The following is a 22,174-nucleotide window of genomic DNA, read 5'->3' as shown; positions in this document are numbered from 1 at the left end:
ACATTGGCATATATTCTTTTGTATATATTTATATTTTGATGCTAACAATTTTTAAATTACTGTTACCAAAATTCCAAGGAGATGAAAATGCTAATTTAATACTACTGTCAAAATTCGCAGAAGATGAAGAAACTAAGTGCTTCTCAAATATGCTTAATCTTCTATTCCCTAAAATACTAGAAGATATGATCAAAGAATCTGAAGTCCAGGTGATGAAAATCTTGCCTAGGGCCTAGCACATTGAGAATCTGTTGGCATGAACTTAAATCTATATGAAGCAGTGAGGATCTAAGATACAAAACAAACATCATGAACTCCAAAAGCCTATATCCACCACGATGTGGGTTTCTGAGAAATTTAGCAACTTCAGCAAGAAATCCTCAGACTGAAAGCTAACTCTCTATCTTGAGGGGGGACAAGGGCAGAGGGAATCTATCATTATGCTGACTCTCCAAGTAATGAGTAAAAAAGCCTGTAATGTCAAATCCCAAGTGGCAATCCTAAACTGAATACACAGTTTTAACTGACAAAGCTGAAAATTCAGGACTCTGATTAAGACAACAAAAATCTTCCCTTTTAAAAAAAGTTTATCTATATATGATATTTAATTTAAATTAAAAATTTTCAATGTTTATTTATCTTTGAGAGAGGGAGGGGGGAGAGAGAGAGTGGGGGAGGGAGGAGAAGGAGCGGGGGAGGCGCAGAGAGAGAGGGAGACACAGAATCGGAAGCAGGCTCCAGGCTCTGGGCTGTCAGCACAGAACCCCATGCAGGACTCAAACACATGCACTGGGAGACCATGACCTGAGCTGAAGTCAGATGTGTAACTGATTGAGCCACCCAGGTGTCCCAAATTTAATTTAGTTTTAAATATTATCACCCAGAAGCAATCTCCCTCTAAAGTAACAAGCACAAAAAAGGAGCAAACGTTTTTAGAGGACTTTAAGACATAAGAACTAAAACCATGTCTTTTTATTACTACAAACACACAATTAATCCCATATTATCATTGAGGCCTCATTTTCTAAAGTAAGGATATATATATATATATATATATATATATATATATATATATATATTAGAGAGATGAGTATACATTTAGGGAGGCAAGGTAAGAAAAGGAAATATTCTGCTTTCTGTAAGAAACGACAAGATAAAATCTTAGAGTGAAAGAAGTTTTATGGGGGAAAAAATCACCCTAAAGACAGTAGTGCTAAGAAGCAACATACTAATAAATAGCTCTCTTAAAAGAAGATATTATAAAACCTTGGCCTAAGTTCAAGAAAGAATAGGAGTAGACAAATATGAACAATTTCACTTACAAAAGAATAGGAAGAAAAGTAGCTCAAGTTCAAATTAAATGAAAGGACTACTAATAAATTTGGAAGGAAAATACATTACAAAGATGGCTACAATGACACTTTCAGATCCTCTTTGCCGAATCGTAAATAAGCTAGCAATGTCCATAATGACACATTGGTCTACATCAATAGTGGTACAGAAAAAAATTACGTTATGTGACATATATAAGATATGTATGTATGTACTTATGTATCTTTAATGTTTCTAGTAAATAATCTCCAAAGTACACAAAAATCAATGTCTTAAAGTATGTTCTGCTTTGGTCACTATGATTACTGAAATTGCAAAGTACTAATTACCAAAAACATAATCAGGAGCCAATACTATTGTAACACTTCCAGAATCTATATCTCCTGTAACTAGTTACTTTTTTTTTCCCCAATTACAACATCTGGAAGATCCAGTTTATTTTCCTATATATTTTTCTTTACATATCTTTTTCACATAATTCAATTCCAAGATATTCAAATTTTAGAGATATAATTATTTTGCAATAAGAGGAAAAGCTGTTTTTCTTCTGCTTTTGGAACCTAGAAACCCTTTTACTTACTTTAGTAACTATATGTAATAAGATTTTCCTGATAACAAAAAAAGAGCCAAAACTTTATTACACACTAATTTTGAACAGATTGTACCTAAAATTTTATAAATAGTTTTTCATTTTATCAAACTTCAAAAGGCATAATAATTACAATTCAGAATTGCTAACATTTGCTAATACATCTAGAGAACCATCCAATTATATTTGCTCTCAAAAGATTGCACACATAAACTAAAATATGGTTCTCGAATGAAATAATTTATAACATAAAATGGCACTTTGGAAAAGGAATATACAGAGGGATATTCACCATTTGGTTAGATAAATCAGTTAAAAATCAGGTTATATAAGAGTCTAACAGTGAGTGTACATATATACATATATGCATAAAGACATACATACGTGATTATATGTATGGAACTAGCCATTCTGATTATTTCAACCCATTTACTCCAATCCCCCAGAATTGACTTACAACTTGAATTTAGAGCACGCTAATAAAGGAACGGAACACTTATGAGCCATTTAAAAATTCTATAAATAGAAAGGGACCACAAAAATCAGACTCCAAGTCAACTATCAAATCAAATATCAAATTCAAACATATTAATAAGAAGCAAATACTCAATATTCAGTAATTGTATCCCAGTCTATTTAAATAAAAATTTAAAAATTATGCCCTGGTGATTTTGGACATCTAAAGTATGGTAAATCGGATGCAGACTTAGAAGCCAATCTTAAGCTTACTGGTTCTACATATACTTTTGAACAAAAGTTCTAATTTCAAAGACTTAGAAGCTACCAGAAAAGGCAACAATTTCAGGAGAATTATGAGAATGATGCCAACAGATAAATGTTACTCTTTTTGCTCTGCCTCAAAGTAAGAAACCAAGGTCTATCTGCCTAACTGATAATATACATCAAGAAAGATAAACAAAGCTACTTCTCTTAATAATAGCTAACAATCAATATAGAATTAGAAGACTAAAAGAATTGGGGCGCCTGGGTGGCTCTGCCAGTTAAGCGTCCGACTTCAGCTCAGGTCACAATCTCACAGTCCATGAGTTCAAGCCCCACATCAGGCTCTGTGCTGACAGCTCAGAGCCTGGAGCCTGCTTCAGATTCTGTGTCTCCCTCTCTCTCTGACCCTCCCTCGTTCATGCTCTGTCTCTCTCTGTCTCAAAAAATAAAATTAAAACATTTAAAAAAATTAAAAAAAAAAAGAAGACTAAAAGAATTAAGTACGGATATTTATATATAAATATATATACATATATATATACACACACATAGAATAATAAATAATATTAAAGTTTTTAAATGTGACCACAGTTCTAGAGAGTTCCAAAGAATGGCACTATGTTTGGTGACTTCAGAGCACTGGGTAAACTAATATTTTGGGGAGAACATCTCTCTGTGCTAAAAGCATCAATTCATGGATTCACAAATTCTTACCTGTGCAAAATTAAATGTTGCTTAATTAAAGTTGACTAATGATTTAAAGAGCTGAATAGAAAACAAGGGAAGACAGATAAATAGGAAATTTTGTTCTACTTAAACAGATTAGGGGCTATAGTAAGACAGTTTAAATTCACCTAACAAAGCAAATTTAGGAGTAAAAAGATGTTAGGACTCTTTCCATACTACCAAAAGGTGATCTCCTGGGGCAGGTACGGGCAAGTCTATTTTGAAAAAGTTCCATGGATGATTTAGGTTATAAAGATAAGGTTAAGGATTACTATAGTAGACAATCTTACCTCTGGTCTGGCTCTGATTACCATCTCCCTGTTAGAACTCTCAAACTTACTCCAGGCCTATTCTCTGGGCTTCAAGCCAATATAGTTAATTCCTTAGCAAAGCTCTGTTTAATACTTCTGAAAGAGATCTCAAATCTACCAACTTCCTTCCATATCCACTTATACCACCCTAGTCCAAGTTACTATCATCTCTCCCCTCAACTACTGCCCATGTCCATCATTACTACTCTTGAACCTTATGTAGAATCCATCCTCTACACAACCACCAGAATAACCTTTAAAAGTATGTGATTACATCATTTTCACTTCCCCTTGTACTTACATACATTTCTTACCCTAGAATATAAAGTCCTCCATTATCTGCTCTCTGTCTGTCCCTCCTGCCACAGCTTGTACCATTCTTAGCCTTACCTACTGCACTCCTGCGACACTGTCCTTTTTTTCCTTTTCTTCACACACCAGCCTCTTTCCCATCTTTGCACGGGCAGTTCCCTCTGTCAAGAATGCTCACTCCTCAGATCTGAATTTGGTTTGCTCCTTCTTACCATCACTGTCTCAGCTTAATGTCTCTCCTCAGGGAAGTATTTCTACAATCCCTCAGTCACCAATCACTCAAATCATTTACCATTTCAAAACCCTTTCTATATTTTCTGTATAGCACATATCACTATTGGAAACTAACTTATACATACCCTTACCTTTATTTTATATATATATATATATATATATATATATATATATATATATATATATATCCTCCTGTTAGAAAAAAAGTTCTGTGAGAGCAAGTGTGTTTACTGCCATATCTCCAACAGTGCCTAGGACTGTAAGTGCACTCAAAAATAACTAGCAAAATGAAAATCCAAATGCCTACCTGACTGACATGTCCACTTGGATATCTTAAAGGCAACAGCAAATATAACACATCCTTAATGGGATTTATGATTTCCCTACTTCCTAAAACATCAGTCCTATCTTCTTGTGCTTTAAACCTAAGTGAATAGTACCAACACCCAACCAGCAGCATAAGTCAGAAATTTAGAAGCTATCCTTGATACTTCCTTCCTCAGCAAGTTCAAGCAATCTCCAAGTCCTATCATCAATCTATCTCTTAAATACACTGAATATATCCACTCTGTCCCTCTCTTCCACCATCACCACCCTATCCACTGTCTAAATTACCATCTGTCACCTGGATTACCAAACTGGTCTACTGATTTCTCTTCTGACCTCCCACCAGCCTACTTGCTACACAGCAGCTATGTGATCTATTCAAATACAATCTGATTTTATCACTTTCCTATTTAATACCCCTTAAACAGCCTGCTCCAGATTCTCTAGCTTCATTTCTCACCGCTACCCTGTCCACTCTTCCATTGATTCACTCAATACCTATATATATTTAGTACCCAGTGAAAGGCTGAAAAAAAAAAAAAAATGGACAAAGATCCTGATCTCATAAAGCTTATAACCTAATAGGGAAGGGTATCACCAAACAAATCAACAAATAACAAGTCACACAGTAATTAATATTGAGAAGAAAACTTAAGTAGGGTAGGGTCATAGAAGGACAGTTTACCATAGGGGCGTAATGGAAAGTTGTGGGCATATTTTTGCGAAGTCCCAATAATTAGAAGACGCTACTGGGGAACTTAGTGAGTGGGGTCCAAGGATACTGATTGTCCTCTAACACAGAACTGTCCTCCACACAAATAACTGTTCTCATCCCAAAGCACTCTGACATGTCCACATAGATGAAACAATCATGTATAATTCTTTATACCCTTAACCCTATTTTACATATAAATACTAAGAAGTTTTGCCTGGTTTTAATATACAGAAGATTCGCCAGGAATTTCCATATCACGTAAACTGAGGGAAGGCTATATTTTGTTTAGGTTACAACTGTACTAAGAATTATTCACCATTTTGGGAAATTGAGTCACCCTGCAACACAGCTTAGTAATGTGAGTCACAAATACAAAATAACTGTTTAGGTCTGGATTGGTAGCTCTTATATTAATGATACAGTGTGGAAGCATTTAACTACTTCATAATGTCTCCTAATATAGTTGGCATCTGGGTGCTTACACTATTAAAAAATATACTAGTTTATCATAAATTACTTTCCTTTTATTTCTTTTTCATATTACAGTTAGGGTATTTGCTTAATTTAATTATGTATGGAGGAAGATTATATTCACTAATTCATTCACTTGAAAAATATTTATTGAGCACCTACTAATGTTCTACTCATGACTCTAAGCACTTTGGATACGTCAGAGAACAAAATAAATTTCCTAACAAAACTGTGATAAGTACAATATTTAGTTTGTTGAAAGAAAAACTGCAGCAGGGTTAAGTGGATTGGGAATGCTAAATGGGTATGATGCAAAATTAAACAGGGCAGCCAGTACCATTGGGAAGGTGAAGCAGAGCAAAGCCACAGAGTAAGTGAGACAGTCGAGTGTAGAAAGGGCAAAAGTCCTAAGCTAGGCACACGTATGTCATTTTCATGGAACAATAAGGAGAGTGTGTGTCCTAAATATCTCTTACATCTCTACACCATAATAGCTTCTAAGTCTGTTCAATGACTACACTGTAAGTTCCATGAAGTGGGAGACAATGTTTTCTCTTCTTAACATCTGCAATACTTCACACAGTACCAGACACGCATTAGACACCCATTAACCACTTGCTACATGAGAAAAATAAATGACAACAGAACCAGAAAAGTTTTCTGAGGCAAGTGAGCACTAAGCCTCAGAAGAATAAGATCAGAAGGAGAAGCCAGAAAAGAATTAACTGAAACAACAACATCATAAAGGCAAAAAAAAGTCAGTAGATTAAAATCCAAACAAAATTCCAAAGCAAAAGTGTTCAGACATAATTGGATCTACAAGATCCAAGTAACAAGATAAATTTAAATATGATAAAATCTCCTAAGTAACTAAATTTGCATTCATTCCATTTTGCCTTTAATAAAATATACAAGATAATAGCCCAGCTATAGTTTTAGATCCAGATTCTTTACTAAAATGTTTTATCTACTTTAGACTAAATATTCTTGTACTAAAACATATGCATAAGGCTTTTCAAACAGGGGTAAAGTTGATTTTAACAGATCACAGGCTTAAAGTCTGATGGAGTTTAAAGACAATTTAGAGACCACCTACTCCAAGTCTCTTATCTTAGAGATGACAAATTGAGGACTAGGGAACTAAAATGATGTCAAAAGCCAGAGCAAATTAGTGATTTATCTGCTATATTTAATATTCTGTTCAAATTAGAGATTCATCTATATTTAGTATTCTGTTCAAATTAATGATGTATCTGCTATATTTAATATTCTGTTCCAATCAGTGAGATATCTGCTATATTTAATATTCTATTTTAGGTAAAAAAAAAAAAAACAACAAAATTATTTGTATGACTTTTTAAATATGAAAACAAGTACTATGACTACTGTACTACTTCAAGGAAAATGACAGCAAGATCAATGTCTACTGTAGTCCTGGGCCATGTAAGAATACAATCATATTTTTAAATTCTATATATAAAACAACAAAATGAAACACCATTTCAGAAAATCCAAATGGCCAAAAGATACAATTAAATAATAAAATAAACTAAGAATTTGCTGTGGTTGTTTCTGCTTAAAAATAAGTAATGGCATTAGTATCCTGTCTTCCCTAAACCTGAGACACTCCCCCAAATAGCATCTAAAATCCAAATCTAATTATTCTTAGTCTCATTAATCAGAAAAAGATAAAGGAAATTTGAACTAATAGAAAAGGGATTATTTTTATAATCAATATTCATATGATGATAAACTATATTTTGCACATTTAGTTAGGTAGGTAGGGAAAGAATTATTAGTCCACTGTATAATTCAACATATTAAGTCTTGAATCACTAAACTGAAATGAAAGAAAACACCTTAGAGCATTAAAACCCACACCTGAAAGACTTACCATTTTATCTAGATGTTCAATGGATCTATAAATCTCCCCCTGGGATTCATCATAGTAACTGTAACGGAACCTTTGACCTTGAAACAAATATCATGTACAAAATAAAATAGGGAAAAATTAGAAGCTAAAAAGAAAGCAAGCGCTTACCAAATAATTTCAGTTCTCATGGAGGGCAAAGCACAGCTTAAGCCTCTGAGAAAATCATTCCCAAGAGCCCTTGTACATAAAAATAAAAGGCATATTTGGGAAGGTGATAAAGAAATGATATATCAACAGTGTTTTATGATGTTAAAAACTATTTCAAACTGTAGAACCTTAAAGTGACGAGCAATACAAAAGACTAAGGAAACAAAACAGCTTAAAAGTTAGAAGCAATGTTAAACATATTGTATCAGTCTGTAACGGAAGGTAAACCCAAAGAATACGATTCAAGGAAATTTGGTTTAAGAAAACTATCTCAATGTAACAAATCAATGGAAGCTTAGCTTTTGCTGGATAAGTACAAAGATTTGATCTCTATTACAGAAAAAAAAATTGCAGGTCAGAGAAACACATGGCTTATGTGATTTTTATGACCTCAATAAAAAAATTTATCTCATTTTTGAAAAACTCTCTACTTGAAAAAGCAATACAGGTGCCTTAAAATAGGAGGCACAAAAGAATAAATATAATAAATAGTCCTACTCTGACAAAATCTCAGTAAGAGTACAAGCACAGAACATTCAACGTTTAGCTCTTCTCCAAGAAAGAGAGGGTAAAATGGAAGAAGCTTGAAAAGAAGACAGAAAACAAAAGGCTCAGGTAATACATTTTGCTTCCTACTATAGTTACATAAAAACCAAAAGTTAAATATATTCATAACTAATTGTGGTTATCTTATTCCACTGATTATGTTGTATTTCAGATACACCTACACTTGTATTTATTTCTGTGATGCCTATGTAGGAACTCATTACTTTTGTATTTAGTCATTTTTAAGGATCCATCAATGCACTTAAAAAGTATTAGAGTATACCAGTCATGTATGCACACACTATGTGTCTTGTAGCTTCATTTTTACAGCAAAGTTCACATATACAATTATTATCTTCACACCCGAGAAGATGGGTTTCTCCAGCTGGATAATTATGATTTCTAAGTTTTCTGTTTAATCTTACTATAAATGATGAGCAACGGAAAATAAAAAAACTTCTTTGATGCTCTTTTTTGGAAAAAAAAAACCACACATCATAGTTCTCAACACTTCCTTTACATGTTGATGTTGATCATATTTGATGGTCATCTTTCTATAATATACTGTATTTCCTTAACTTTTATATTTTAGCTTTTCACATACATTACTATGTACAATTACTCAATGTAGCAGTTCTTACTTTCCCTCAAGAGCTTCTATTAAATCAGTATTGCATCTTATAATTCATGATATCCTAGAATCAGCAATAGGATTCTAAGATGATTATCTGCTTTCTGGATACAACAACTTTTTTTGTAAACAGTGAAGATTACTAAATGTTGCCATAACTGTGAGATCCATTACAGTCCTTGCACTGAAAAAATTCTTACATAGTGACAATTCATCACTCAAGGCCCCTATGTTAAATAACTCATCATACATTTCTTTCAAAATTTAGAGTTAGGCTTAGTTTTGTTTTTCTTTACAGAATGTACGTACTTACTCCTACCTAATAATGAGAACTCTATAACCCTATTTTTCCTATTTTCCAGGTGGCTATTGGAAGGCTCAAAGACAAATCTAAAGCCTGTCCCAATAACTCATTGATTCAATTCATTAGTACGAAATTTCTACTTCTATTTCAAAGTTGTTTTGATAGAGTTATGCCAAATCATTTGTGAAATGAATGAACAATTAAATGAATAATCTTAGACAAGAAAATTCTGACTCACTGTCAACTATAGTAAGAGTAATATCCTTGGAAGCAATCACAGTGAATATTCTTCGAACTTGAACTGCTTCAGGTTTATACTAATGTATTCTTTTTCTTGCTTCAGGAAATAGCTATTAGTTTTAGCTGTCAATAAACCCTGTGACTGGGACACAATTATCTAATCTGAAAACTGCTACTCTTCAGGTGCAGAGTAAAATGCATGGACTTTGTGATAACCATTTGCTACTGAAAAGTCTTTTCTGCGTATTTCCAAGTTCGGAGCTGCCATTTCAAATGAATGAAGTTGGTCAAACCTGCCTTAATCATAAGTGAAAAGGGTAACTACTTGAAAATGCTGCCTTGTTCGTATGGACAGTTTTCAATGTAACATTCACTTAAAAGCTACTTCTGAAGAGAAAAATACAGAAAATGTTTCAAATGTTTTAAAATATTAAATCAGCATGTGATTTAAAAAGAAGGACAAAATACACAGAAGATTGATGAGCAAATGTTTCTAACATTTTGCTATCTACCTCTTGCTACTCTTTAGGTAGCTACCTTGCATTTTGTAGCTGAAGAATTGAGTAGAAATACTTATGAGCTCTAAATAATATACTGACTAAGTAGCTAAATCCACACTACATATAGCTACTACACTGAAAAAATACCTTACTTAAACAGCTCAAACTGTCTTTACAATAATTTTTGAAAATTGTACAAGCATTTAAAAATTACTTGAGTAATTCATTCTGGTCACTACACACACAGAAAACATCTAATCTGAAGTAAATAGTTTACATCACGCTAGCCTACATGTAGTGTTGGTTGTGAAGTAAATAGTTTACATCATCCTAGCCTACATGTAGTGTTGGTTGTGTAGGTGTGGGTTGGTGTGCACGCGCTCATGCATGCACACACTTTAGCTACACACCTCTTGGAATTTGAATGCAAAAAAAAAAAACACTTTTGTATCTAATTATTAAAAAGAAGTTTATCCAGATTTTATTTAGTGAGAAATAAGAGACATGACAACACTAGCACAATACACTGTTTATCAAATGCACCTTTAATCAAATATTTATTGATTTAAAATATATTATGATTTCATATAACTCATGATCAGACATTTGTTTTATAATACTTCTAACATTCAGTAAAGCTTATGCATCTAAACTGAGTAAATACAGTTGCCTATGTACCTGGAGAACTGGACTTGCATATTTTTATAAGTATGAATAAAGCATATCACATAGTAAGAGAAAATTACTTACCTGAAACTTATCCTTTCAGAAGGTACACTGGGAAAATGGATTCTTTGAGCCCCTGTTTCAACTCCAAGTATGAGCTTTCTAGCTTTAAGAGCCATTGACACTGCCCCTAGGGGCAGCACAAGCTTTGGAACTCCCCTAGTGAGTATGTCAGTAGTTTCTTCAGGTGCCTTCCCTCAGTTCTTTTCAAATTCAAAAGATGAGAGGAAAAATAACCCAAGAAAAAAAATCCTGTAAAGCAGAAACCTTACTCTTTGAGGGAAGGAGGGTAGCTCATTTGTGAATCCATTCCAGAGCACGCTTTCTGAGAAAAAGAAATACAGGTAAGTAATTTTCCCATCTCCAAAGGTGACTGGTGATTAATGAGTGGATTCACAGAGTGTGGAGAGTAAGCTCCAGGGATGTCTGTTTAACACACAACAATCAACTAATGAGGACAAACATAACAATGAATGGTACAAGAACCAACACTACTTTTTAAGTACCTCAAAACAAAAAGTAAAAAAATATCAAATACCTCAACATTAAGCTATACACTGGATTGTAGAAATAAACAATGAGCTTGGAAAGTTGATCAATAAACCTCCCAAAAGATTAGTCAACAAGACAGACTTTCAGACATATGTCCAGTAAAAACTGTACTATTATACATTCACTTAGTCACTTTATGTTTATATATTAAAATATTTTCAATTATTTGAGTTAACCTCACAACAACTTGTGAGATAGACTATGAGGCCATTCATTCTATACTAAGGGCCTAAACTGGGGACATTCATAATTGAAATCATAAAAAACTATAGTCCTTACATTCTGAAGTCTTAGTTATAATGTAAAAATAAAGTCTTCTCTCATACTTGCAAAAAATCAAAAACTTAAATATGTCAAATTAGTATGTATGAAATTCGAGAAGACGAATATGAAAGCTACGATAAGATGTATTTCAGAAATTAGCTAACTTATACTCAAACCAATTTCAATATTTAGAAAATAGTAATACCCTAGTATACTCCTAAGAGACTGACAACAGAAAGGAAAAAGAGCATGCATGAATAATCACTTGTTAATATATATTAAAGTAGAAATCTGAACTAAGATATAAAATCATAAATATTTAAGGGAATGCCACTTTTAATAGATGACACATACTTATAAAAGAGAAATTATGTAAACTTAGACAAATAAAAGTTTATATGTAAAAATCCAAAATTGCTGAAGTGACTGTAGTAAACTTTATTCATATTTTAATAATTTATCATTAACATTTACCAAGTAAATTTACTGAAGTTGATTTGTACTTAAAACCACCATAAAAGAAAAATTACATAGAAGAATGAATCAACTTTAAAAATTTCAATTTCTGTTAGATCCAGTTTCATTTAGAAACATCTTACAAGTTAAAAATGTTAATGAAAGCTATCAATAATCTAAATTTGAAAATATGAATTTCAGAGCAATCAGAAAAGTTCAAACATTGTGTGTGTGTGTGTGCGTGTGCGTGTGCGTGTGCGTGTGCGTGTGTGGAGAGAGAGAGAGAGAGAGAGAGAGAGAGAGAGAGAGAAGAAAAGAGCAAAACTGAAAGTTAGGAAAACAGAATGAAAATTCTACCAATTAGAAAAACTAAAATAGGGCCAGTCAAAATTCTCTTATATGGAGCCATCTTATAGGACAAGAAACTTGATCAGAAAAAGTATAGGGTTCACATTACCTAACCAGAGTAAAAATCAATTACTAGCAGCAAATGTCCTTCACTTATGCCACAATCCCTGGTAGCAGCAAGAAGGGTGAAATGAGGTAGGATTATGAAAAGAGTTACTAGGAAACATCACTCTATTGGGCTGACTAATGAATTTCCATGTGGATTAGACTTACGATAAAATAAAAGGCGAGAATTGAAATGCTGAGGGGGGGGGAGGCAGGGTGCGGATTCAAATGAAGGGACAGAAAGAAGGGGCATAATGTAATCCAGGTTCCCACTCTCCCTTAGTTTTTCCCACCCAAAAAAAAAAAACTTGAGAATATTTTAGTCTTTCTGCTTTTTCTCTCTCTAATGCCATTTTCAAGTCCACATAAAATTTAAATGGGATCTGAGAGATGGAACATCTTTAAAACAAAGTACAATTGAAAAAAAAAAAAAGTCATTCTTGTAATGGACACTGGCTAACAAATAAAATCAACCAGGCAAAACCCTGCCAATTACATACAGGTTTCCCACTGTCTCTGTCACCAAATTCCCTGCTTTGTTTTTAACAGAAGCTGGACATAATATAAACAATGACTAGAAATGAAATTTGTTGTCTCTGCCAGGACTCTAATCCACTATTCAACAAAAACAAAATTCCACTGTATATATCTGAGTAATTTGTCAACTGTACCATAATCAATTTTTTTTCAAAAATCAGCTATTTAGAAATATACAGTGTGTTGACAGCTTAAGTCAATGATACTTTGAAAATCTCTGAGTATTTGAGGAAGTGAATCCTTCCTATGAAATGATTTACAATTCAGTGTTACCATTAATATGATATAGTAAAAGCAATCTATATAGTATCTTTACAAAAAAAGAAAAAAAGACAGAAGAAGAAACCATTAAGAAATATCTTCACAAGAAAAAGCTAGTTTTTTGAAGCGGGAGTATAGCATCCATTAATATAGAAAAGATGACCAATGCCACCAGAGCATGAATTTGAGAAACATGAAAATTTCTGAGACATTTTAACCCATAACTAGCCCATGATTCATATTACTTCAATTAGGCACATAAAATAGAAAATAAATCTTACTTTATAAAAATGACAGTTACTATTACAATTATAGAGGGAAACACCAATTTTGAAATAGTATCCATGCAATACCTTCCACTTATCACCAGACCTTCATCAACTTTCCCAATAAGAATTAGTACAGTGCTTTTTTCATAAGTACAAAGTAAGCACTTAATGGGTATTATTAGTGATAGTCATACTAAAAAAACAAACACTTGGAAAAGTTCTATTACTTAACCACCAAATGTAAATATAAATGTTTTAGTTTCTGGATAATTCTCATAACATCTACCAATCTTTGGAAACTTGGGGTTCTTTTTTGTAATTATCACCAGGAAATCTTATCTTATAATTTAAATACCAAAATTTTCTAGAACACAGATCAAATGGCCTAAATAATTTTCTAAAAACCTAGGTAGGGTATAAAACAAAATTCATCTCTCTCTCTCTCAATATCGTACTTAAATATAGTAGTGAACTAGGGCTTGTTTGCTTTAGAATTCATTATTGAGGCGAAAAGGATGATTTTACAGAGAAGAGCACTATTATAGCATTATACTGATTTTTATGTGGATTTATGCTGTGAGTGCACATGGTACCAACCTAGAGGGAGAACTTCAATTCTGAAGAACAGTATCAGGGGAACTAACTACTTAAATCTTAAAAGTAAAGTGATTCATAGAGGTCTTAAAAGTGAAGAGGGACGGGTCACATGTTTTAAGAATTTTTAATTTCTGGGGCACCTGGGTGGCTCAGTAGGTTAAGTGTCTGACTTCAGTTCAGGTCATGATCTCACAGTTCATGGGTTCGAGCCCCACATCAGGTTCTGTGCTGACAGCTCAGAGCCTGGAGCCTGCTTTGGAGTCTGTGACTCTCTCTGTCTCTCTCTCTCTCTCTCTCTCTCTGCCCCTTCCCTCCTCAAGCTCTGTCTCTCAAAATATAAATAATAAAAAAATTTTTTTTAAGAATTTTTAATTTCTAAAACATATGGACATGCTTTACTACCAATGTAAATTCAGAATACTAAGAAAAAGAGCCCTTTTTCAATAATGATATACCTTAGTTTTTAAGATCAACTATGACTAAACTTCAGAATTTCTAAGAAAAGAACTCTTTTTAAGCAAATACCTAGCCCTCAGATCTAAGTAATATACTTATAATCCATAAAAAAAAACTTCTGCCAAAGGTAGCAAACTAGCCAATAGAACTGATTACTAAACACCCCTGAGAACCTCTTAGGGAGTTTGGCAAGGTAGTACAGCTACCTGCATACCTTAAACCTGGGCTTCACCACCTCAGTTCTACTGACATTTTGGGCAGGATAATTCTTTGATGTGGAAGGCTGTCCTGTGTACTGTAGGATGTTTATGAAGCAGCTTCTCTGGACTCTACTCAGCAGATGCCTAAAGCATCCCCGCTTCCCACCTCCACCCCATTGTGATGACCAAAAATGTCTCCAGACATTTCCAAATCCCCCTCAGAGGACAATCAGCCCCAGACGAGAAATCAGTGACTTAAACCCCAATACTTATCTATACCATTAGGGAGGATGGTTCTCTTAAAATGAAATCTCAAAACCACTCACAGAGCAAGGTAAGAGAAAATATCAGCCTAACCAGGCCAGATAAATATTGTCAACTCTAGGAATCAATGCTTAAGACATATAAAAGCCAGGCCTCCCTGTATCTCATTGAGGATGTTTTTCTGGCCATTCTAGTACTATATCTTAAAATTTATAGTCTTGTGCCTTCTGTTTTCTCTATAATCAAAGAAATAACTGAAGGATGAATAGATATTGGCATTCTTAAGCCAATGAGAGATGTCCTAAAAGGAACAGGATTCAGAAATAATCCAGAATAGCAATGGATAAAGGAGAGCAAATTGTATCCAAAGAAATCAAAAATCAAAATTTACTAAAAGAAGCATCCACAAATGTCTCACTTTCTTCATGATCTATTCACTGTTAAGTTTCCTTACTCTTTTTATTCACAATAATAACAAAAATCACTTCAGAATCCTTACCCTTATAAACCATTACCAATGAAGACCACAGTGCTAATAGCCAACCTGTTACAATCTTTGTAGGGTAGCTCTAAGCTAATAGCAGAAATTAAGCACCAAAAGAAAAATAGAAAGAAAAAATACACTAATTACAAAAAAAGAAATGTGGTAAAGGACTGGCATAGCACAAAGCGCTCTCCTACCTTCTAAAGAAGAACACTTGTTTTATCTACCAAAAAACTAACTTCAGAGAATCTACCACACAACTCTACCTGGAAATAGGGTTAAAAGATCTTTACTCCCACTATCGTAAGTAGCTAAGCAAGGATGCCCTCACAGTGTGAATCCAATTATACCAGTCGCCTTTGGAAATGTATCCATGACCCACTATCATAATCTGATCCTTTTTAAATGACCAAAAGACTTTTTTATTCACTTTGAAGTATTGTGGCTAAAAGTAAAACTCTCCAAAGAAAGTGATAAGGAACAGAAAATCAGAGCTTACAGTGAAAAGATACCATTAAGCACAAGTATATAATATCTACCATGATATGTTAACATCTAGAACTTACCCCAATGGCAGAAATCAGAAGAAACCACAAAGAGATTACTAGGATCCGCTAGATATTTACTGAAGAGTTTTCCGAATTCCTGTTCTTTTGACTCACTCAGAGCTCCAACCAGTACAGGAATAATGGTAAACTCATCCTTATGGCTTAAAGAAAACAGAAGAAGAAGAAAAAAAAAAGTCATTTAAGAAGTATAAGAATAAAAATAGTTTTCCAGTGTGTTGGCACTAAAAGTGGAACATTATTAATTGTGGTAAGGATAATATACATATTATTGAATTTTTTAATCTGCAAATAAAATGTTTAAAGAAGACCATTTACAAGTAAGAGAGAGACACAATACTAAAAATATCTATTTAAATTACAGAAATATACAATACTCTTTAGGTAAACAAAGCTATTTTACTACTAGGTATAATAATATCCTCAAAAATAAAAATAAGCCCATCAGACCATCACCAAGTCAAGTCTTTTCAACTACCAAGCAAAGTTACAATCATCTGCCCAATCCTTCCACAATTTTAAAAGAGCATTAAACTCTTCCTCAATATTTTAATCCTATCCTGTTACAAATACCACGACTTCTGGCACTTCTATGACCTTGCCAAGTGAGACCTACAGAACTTAACCCTTGGCTCCCATAAGATACACCAACTGCACCTTATACCTATACTAACTAATAAACAGATACAGGACAGTCTGACAATACAACTCAAAATTCACTGGTCTCTAGGGTGGACACAGAATTCAAGGAAGTAGTTATTAATTTCTAGCAGCAAGAAAAAGACACCACAACCACCCACAATGTTTATGACATCCACAAGTCCCTTTTTCACTCTACAGATTGACAGATTTATAGAAAAGGAACAGAGCAGATTAATAAAGAATAACTATGATGGGCTATAGAAACAGACGTTTACCCCAAACCTTTTAAAATTTTCATTGTTGTGAAATTTTACTTACATATATTCAATATTATTTATATTCTAAATGATCCCAGATTGGAATTTTAGAAGCGTGAATCATGTTTGTCTGACTTGTTCTGAACAGGACTTAAAAAAAAAAAAATCACCATTATAATAAATGCTTTTTAATATGATAATCTGACACTTAACTGATGTAGGACAAACAATTCATAAAAGGGTTTTTAAAAATACGAAATTTTAGTTTATTCCCAAAATAAGTGTTAGCCCAGCTTCATAAAGCTAAATTCAGGGCACCCAAGCACCTCCCCCATAAAGGCCCCCTTACCCTTGTCAATTGCGAAATAAACAGATCATACAGATCTCCAGTCCCTCTGCAATGCAGGGGCTTCTTGGGCAGAATCTGCATCTATGGAGTAAGAAAAAAAGAGGAAGCTGGCAGAGGAAGCTGCCATGGAATATCTCTTTCTCTGACTCTTTCACCAGTTTGCTTTACAACTCCAGGAAGGAATAGGGGCTCTTCAGTAAGCTAAGAGTGATTATCATTTGAAAGAAAAGAATTTGAGCTCTAGTAAAAATTCAAGAAGACTGTTATGAATTGTTCTAACTTCAAGTACTACCTACATAAATTAAAAAAAAACTAAGATCATCAAAGAGTGTAAGTAATTATGACATGGTAGGGATGCAGTTATATAAGAGTATTAAAAAACAAGAAGTCAGAAGAAACAGGTTCAAGTACCATCTCCATCATGTAATAAAAGTTGAGAGGGTGGGTAAATCACTAACCTAAAAATGTATTTTACCTTATCTGTCAAATGATCATAATCACAATATCTATTTTCTGAAACTGTTATGAAGTGAGCAACGCTATAGGAAAAGTAGTTTATCAACAGTAGTTGGCTCACTCTGAAGAAATAATATATGTCTACTATTCCATACAGCCACCAAACCATTCAATTAACCTCGGTCTCATCTTGCAAGTCGATACGAAGGTAAAAGGCTCAAACTACTCAGAAATCTAAGCTTTGAATCAAGATCCATCTATCTACTTCTTCGTCATTTCTCTTTAAAAAATTACTTGTTCTATCTTCTCACAAAGCATGAATTAGAAAAATGAGTATTTGGCTTTGAAATATAATATTCCTAGGCTCTAGAATACAAGTTGTCAAGTTGGTTTTTCCCAGTGAAGGAGTACAAAATCTTGCCCTCAGAAAACAATGATAAAATTGTCAAAAATAACCATTTTGTGGCTCTAGAAATTCAACAAGGCAAAAAACACAACGAGAAGAGTTTATCAGCGTAAAATAAGTGAACATCTTGGGAAGAACAGTGGAAGTCTGGCATCTTACCAGGAGCTGCCTCCATCCCCCTGCCCCAATCCACCAACATGGCAGAGGCTGCCTATGAAAATCAGCAGCTTCACTGCTAAAGGGGGCTCACTTTGACTTGGAGTACAGAGCAGAATACTCACACCCAGCAGGAAACAGAAAAGTCCACAGCTCTTGTAGCCTGAGGTTATGGAACCACTTGAGGCAACCCACACACCTAGAAATTTAACATGGAGACTCTGGAGACAGCCACGCAGGGACCAGATAAATTCATTTATTCTGAGGAAAGGATTGATGCCCTCCACAACACCCCATGTGACTAGAAGGCAGCAAGCACAAATGTACAGGGGAGACCCCTAAGGTCCCTAGCTCCCCCCAGCATGCCAGCTAATTAGGAGGTTAAGAGCATATCCAAGGCAAATTAGAGACCTGAGAAAAACCAACATCTCCCACATCCTAGGCTGCCTGGAAATCTGCATGTATACACAGGGAGACCAGAGAAGACCCAATAGAAAGTAAAGGAGGCAAGCTAGAAAATGGCCCAAATTTTGAACATACTCCCCAAAATATACACAATCCGCCAGCAGAGGACAAAAGTCTTACTGGCTCAAGGTGTTCAATTACAACTTCCAACCAATCATTTACTAAGCACTAAGCAATGCAGACACAGAGATGAACTCTAGAAAGCCAAAGTTCATAAGAATTTTTAAAAAGTTGAGGAGATAAATCCATAGCCACACATTTTGGGAGAGAGAAATTCTGTAGATAAAGCCAATCAAGTTACTTAAACAAACAAACAAACAAACAAATGAAAAGTGAATGAATGAATGAATGAATGAATGAAACAACTACCACCACTACTACCACCTGCAGAAAATTTTAATAAAACCAGAATCAAGGGGTGACTGGGTGGCTCAGTCAGTTAAGCGTCCAATTTCAGCTCAGGCCATGATCTCACAGTTCATGAGTTAAAGCCCTACGTTGGGCTCTGTGATGAAAGCTCAGAGCCTGGAGCCCGCTTCAGATTCTGTGTCTCCCTCTCTCTGCCCTTTCCCTGCTCGTGCTCACTCTCGTTATCTCTCTCAAACATAAATAAACATTAAAAAAATTAAATTAAAACTGGAATCAAGTTGCTATAAGATAAAAAGTCCAGTTGTAAGAAAAAATTATGAGCCACAGAAACAGGACAATGTGACACATTATCAGGGGGGAAAAAAAGTAACCAATAGATAGAAGCTGTACCCACGTGAGACCAGATTTAGCAAAGACTTCAAAACAATTCCTATAAATACATTCAAAACATCAAGGAAACCATGCTTTAAAAAGTTAAAATATGGCAATGACTAAATAATTAATGAATACAACAAAGAAATGCAAGCTATTTAAAAGAATTAAATAGAGGGGAGCCTGAGTGGCTCAGTCAGTTAAGTGTCCGACTTCAGCTCCAGTCATGATCGTGGTTCATGGGTTCAAGCCCTACGCTGGGCTCTGTGCTGACAGCTTGGAGCCTGCTTCCGACTTCATGTCTCCCTCTCTCTCTCTCTGCCCCTCCCCTACTTATGCGCTCTCTCACGCGCGCGCGCTCTCTCCTCTCTCTCTCTCTCAAGAATAAACATTAAAAAGGAGGGGGGGCACCTGGGTGGCTCAGTAGGTTAAGCAGTTAAGCATCCAACTTCGGCTCAGGTCATGATCTCCTGGTTTGTGGGTTCAAGCCCCACATCTGGCTTTGTGCTGACAGCTCAGAGCCCAGAGCCTGCTTTAGATTCTGTCTCTCTCTCTCTCTCTCTCTCTCTCCCTGCCCCTCCCCTGCTCGTGCTCTGTCTCTCTCACTCTCTTAAAAATAAATAAACATTAAAAATTTTTAAATAAAAAATAAAAGAATCAAATGGAAATTTTAGAGTTGAAAAGTACAACAAATGAAATTAAAATTTACTAGATGGTCTGAAAAGCAGATTCAATATTACATAAAAAATCAGTGAAATTAAAGATAAAACAAATAATAGAACATGTAGAGAAAAAAAAAAAGATTGAAGGGAAATGACCAGAGCATTGGAGACTTGTAGACAACATCAAACACACTAGATGCATACAATGAGAGTCCCAAAAAAGGTACAGTAAAAGACTTAAAAGAAATAATGGCTGAAAACTTTCCAAATTTCATGAAAAACATTGATCGACAGTTCCAAGAGACTCAACAACCCAAAATATGATAAGCACAAAGAGATCCCCATCTAGATACACTGTAATGAAACTGACCAAAGACAAGGACCACTGTAATGAAACTGACCAAAGACAAGGAGAAAATCTTAAAAGCAGCAAACGGAAGATGACTCATTACTTAACAGGATAGTGTTTTCAACAAACAGTACTGGAACCACTGCATATCCATATGAAAAAAAAGTGAACTTAGACCTTTACCTCATACTATATACAAAAATTAACTCAAACTGGGTAATAAACATAACTATTAAGAGCTAAACTAAGAAAACTTCTGGAACAGGGGTCAGCAACAATCTTTTCAAAGGAGCCGTAAAGTAAATATTTTATATTTTCTGGGCCATACAATCTCTGTAGCTGCCAAAGTGTCACTGTAAACAGAAAGCAGCCACATATGTAAATGAGTGGGTATGGATGGCTATCTTCCAATAAAACATTTACAATAACAAGTTGTGGGCCAGATGTGGTCTGCAGGCTATAGTTTGCTGATTCCTGTTCAAGAAGAGAAAAATCTCTGTGACCCTGAATTAGACAAAGATTTCTTTTTTTTTTTTTAGATAGGGAGAGAGAAGAAATGGGGGAATGGGGGAGAAGGGGGGGAGGGGGAGGGAGAGGGAGAGGGAGAGGGAGAGGGAGAGGGAGAGGGAGAGGGAGAGGGAGAGGGAGAGGAAGGAGAGAGAGAATCCCAAGCAGCCTCCATGCTCAGAACAAAGCCCAACTCAGGACTCAATTCCCGAACACTGGGATCATACCCTGAGCTGAAATCAAGTCAGATGCTCAACTGACTGAGCCACCCAGGTGCCCCTAGACAAAGATTTCTTAAATATGATACCAAAAGCAAAATCCACACGAGAAAAAAAATGATAAAATGATTTCATCAAAAACTTCTGCTCTTCAACAGAGTGAAATAATCTGTATCTAGAATATGTAAAATCTCTCACAACTCAGTAAGAAGGCAAATTATCAAATTAAAACTAGAGCAAAATATATGAACAGACATTTCACAAAAGACGACATAAAAATGACTAATAACCACACTGAAGAGTTGCTCAATATCATGAGTCACTGGAAATATGCAAATTAACACCAAGTCAGGTTATATATATCTATTAGAATGGTTGTAATCAAAAATGTTATTGTACTCTGACAATAACAGATACTGGCCAGTATGGGGAGAAACTAGAGACCTCGTGTTCCTGCTGGCATATAAAATGGTGCTGCTACTCTGCAAAATAGTTTGGCAGTTTCTGAAAGAGTTAAAACATAGATTTATATGACCCAGCTATATCATTCCTAAGTACTTATTCAAGAGAAACGAAAACATATGTTCACATAAAAACTTGTATGATATGTTATTTATAACATTATTCCTAATAGCCAAAAATGGAATTGATCTAAGTGTCCATCAACTAGTGAATGGATAAAGAAAATATCACAGATTCATATAATGTAATAACTATTTGGCAATAAAAAGGAATGAACTAGTGATACATGCTAAAAGATTGGTGAACCTCAAAAACAGTATGCTAAGTGTAAAAGGATAGCTACGGAAGACATCTTGTAGGATTCCATTTACATGAAAT

General features: G+C 34.6%; 1 protein-coding gene across 4 annotated transcripts in view; it reads right to left on the bottom strand.

Annotated features, from left to right (window-relative positions):
• MEMO1 (mediator of cell motility 1) overlaps positions 1-22,174 on the bottom strand; it is a 126,647-nt gene that overhangs the window by 4,424 nt on the left and 100,049 nt on the right. For 3 of the 4 annotated variants that reach the window (XM_047067493.1, XM_047067492.1, XM_047067490.1), the window contains 2 exons: positions 16,127-16,269; positions 7,635-7,711 (listed from right to left, as the gene is read on the bottom strand). In XM_047067493.1, the coding sequence (XP_046923449.1) occupies positions 7,635-7,711; positions 16,127-16,269 (220 nt within the window). The remainder of the gene's footprint in view (positions 1-7,634; positions 7,712-16,126; positions 16,270-22,174) is intronic. The other variant, XM_047067491.1, reaches the window with a different exon arrangement.

This window comes from Lynx rufus, unplaced genomic scaffold (genome assembly GCF_022079265.1).
Source record: "Lynx rufus isolate CCGP_SWC_20201006 ecotype Redwood Valley unplaced genomic scaffold, mLynRuf1.p SCAF_8, whole genome shotgun sequence".
Classification (NCBI taxonomy): Eukaryota; Metazoa; Chordata; class Mammalia; order Carnivora; family Felidae; genus Lynx; species Lynx rufus.
This window is presented reverse-complemented; position numbering and strand designations above follow the sequence as displayed.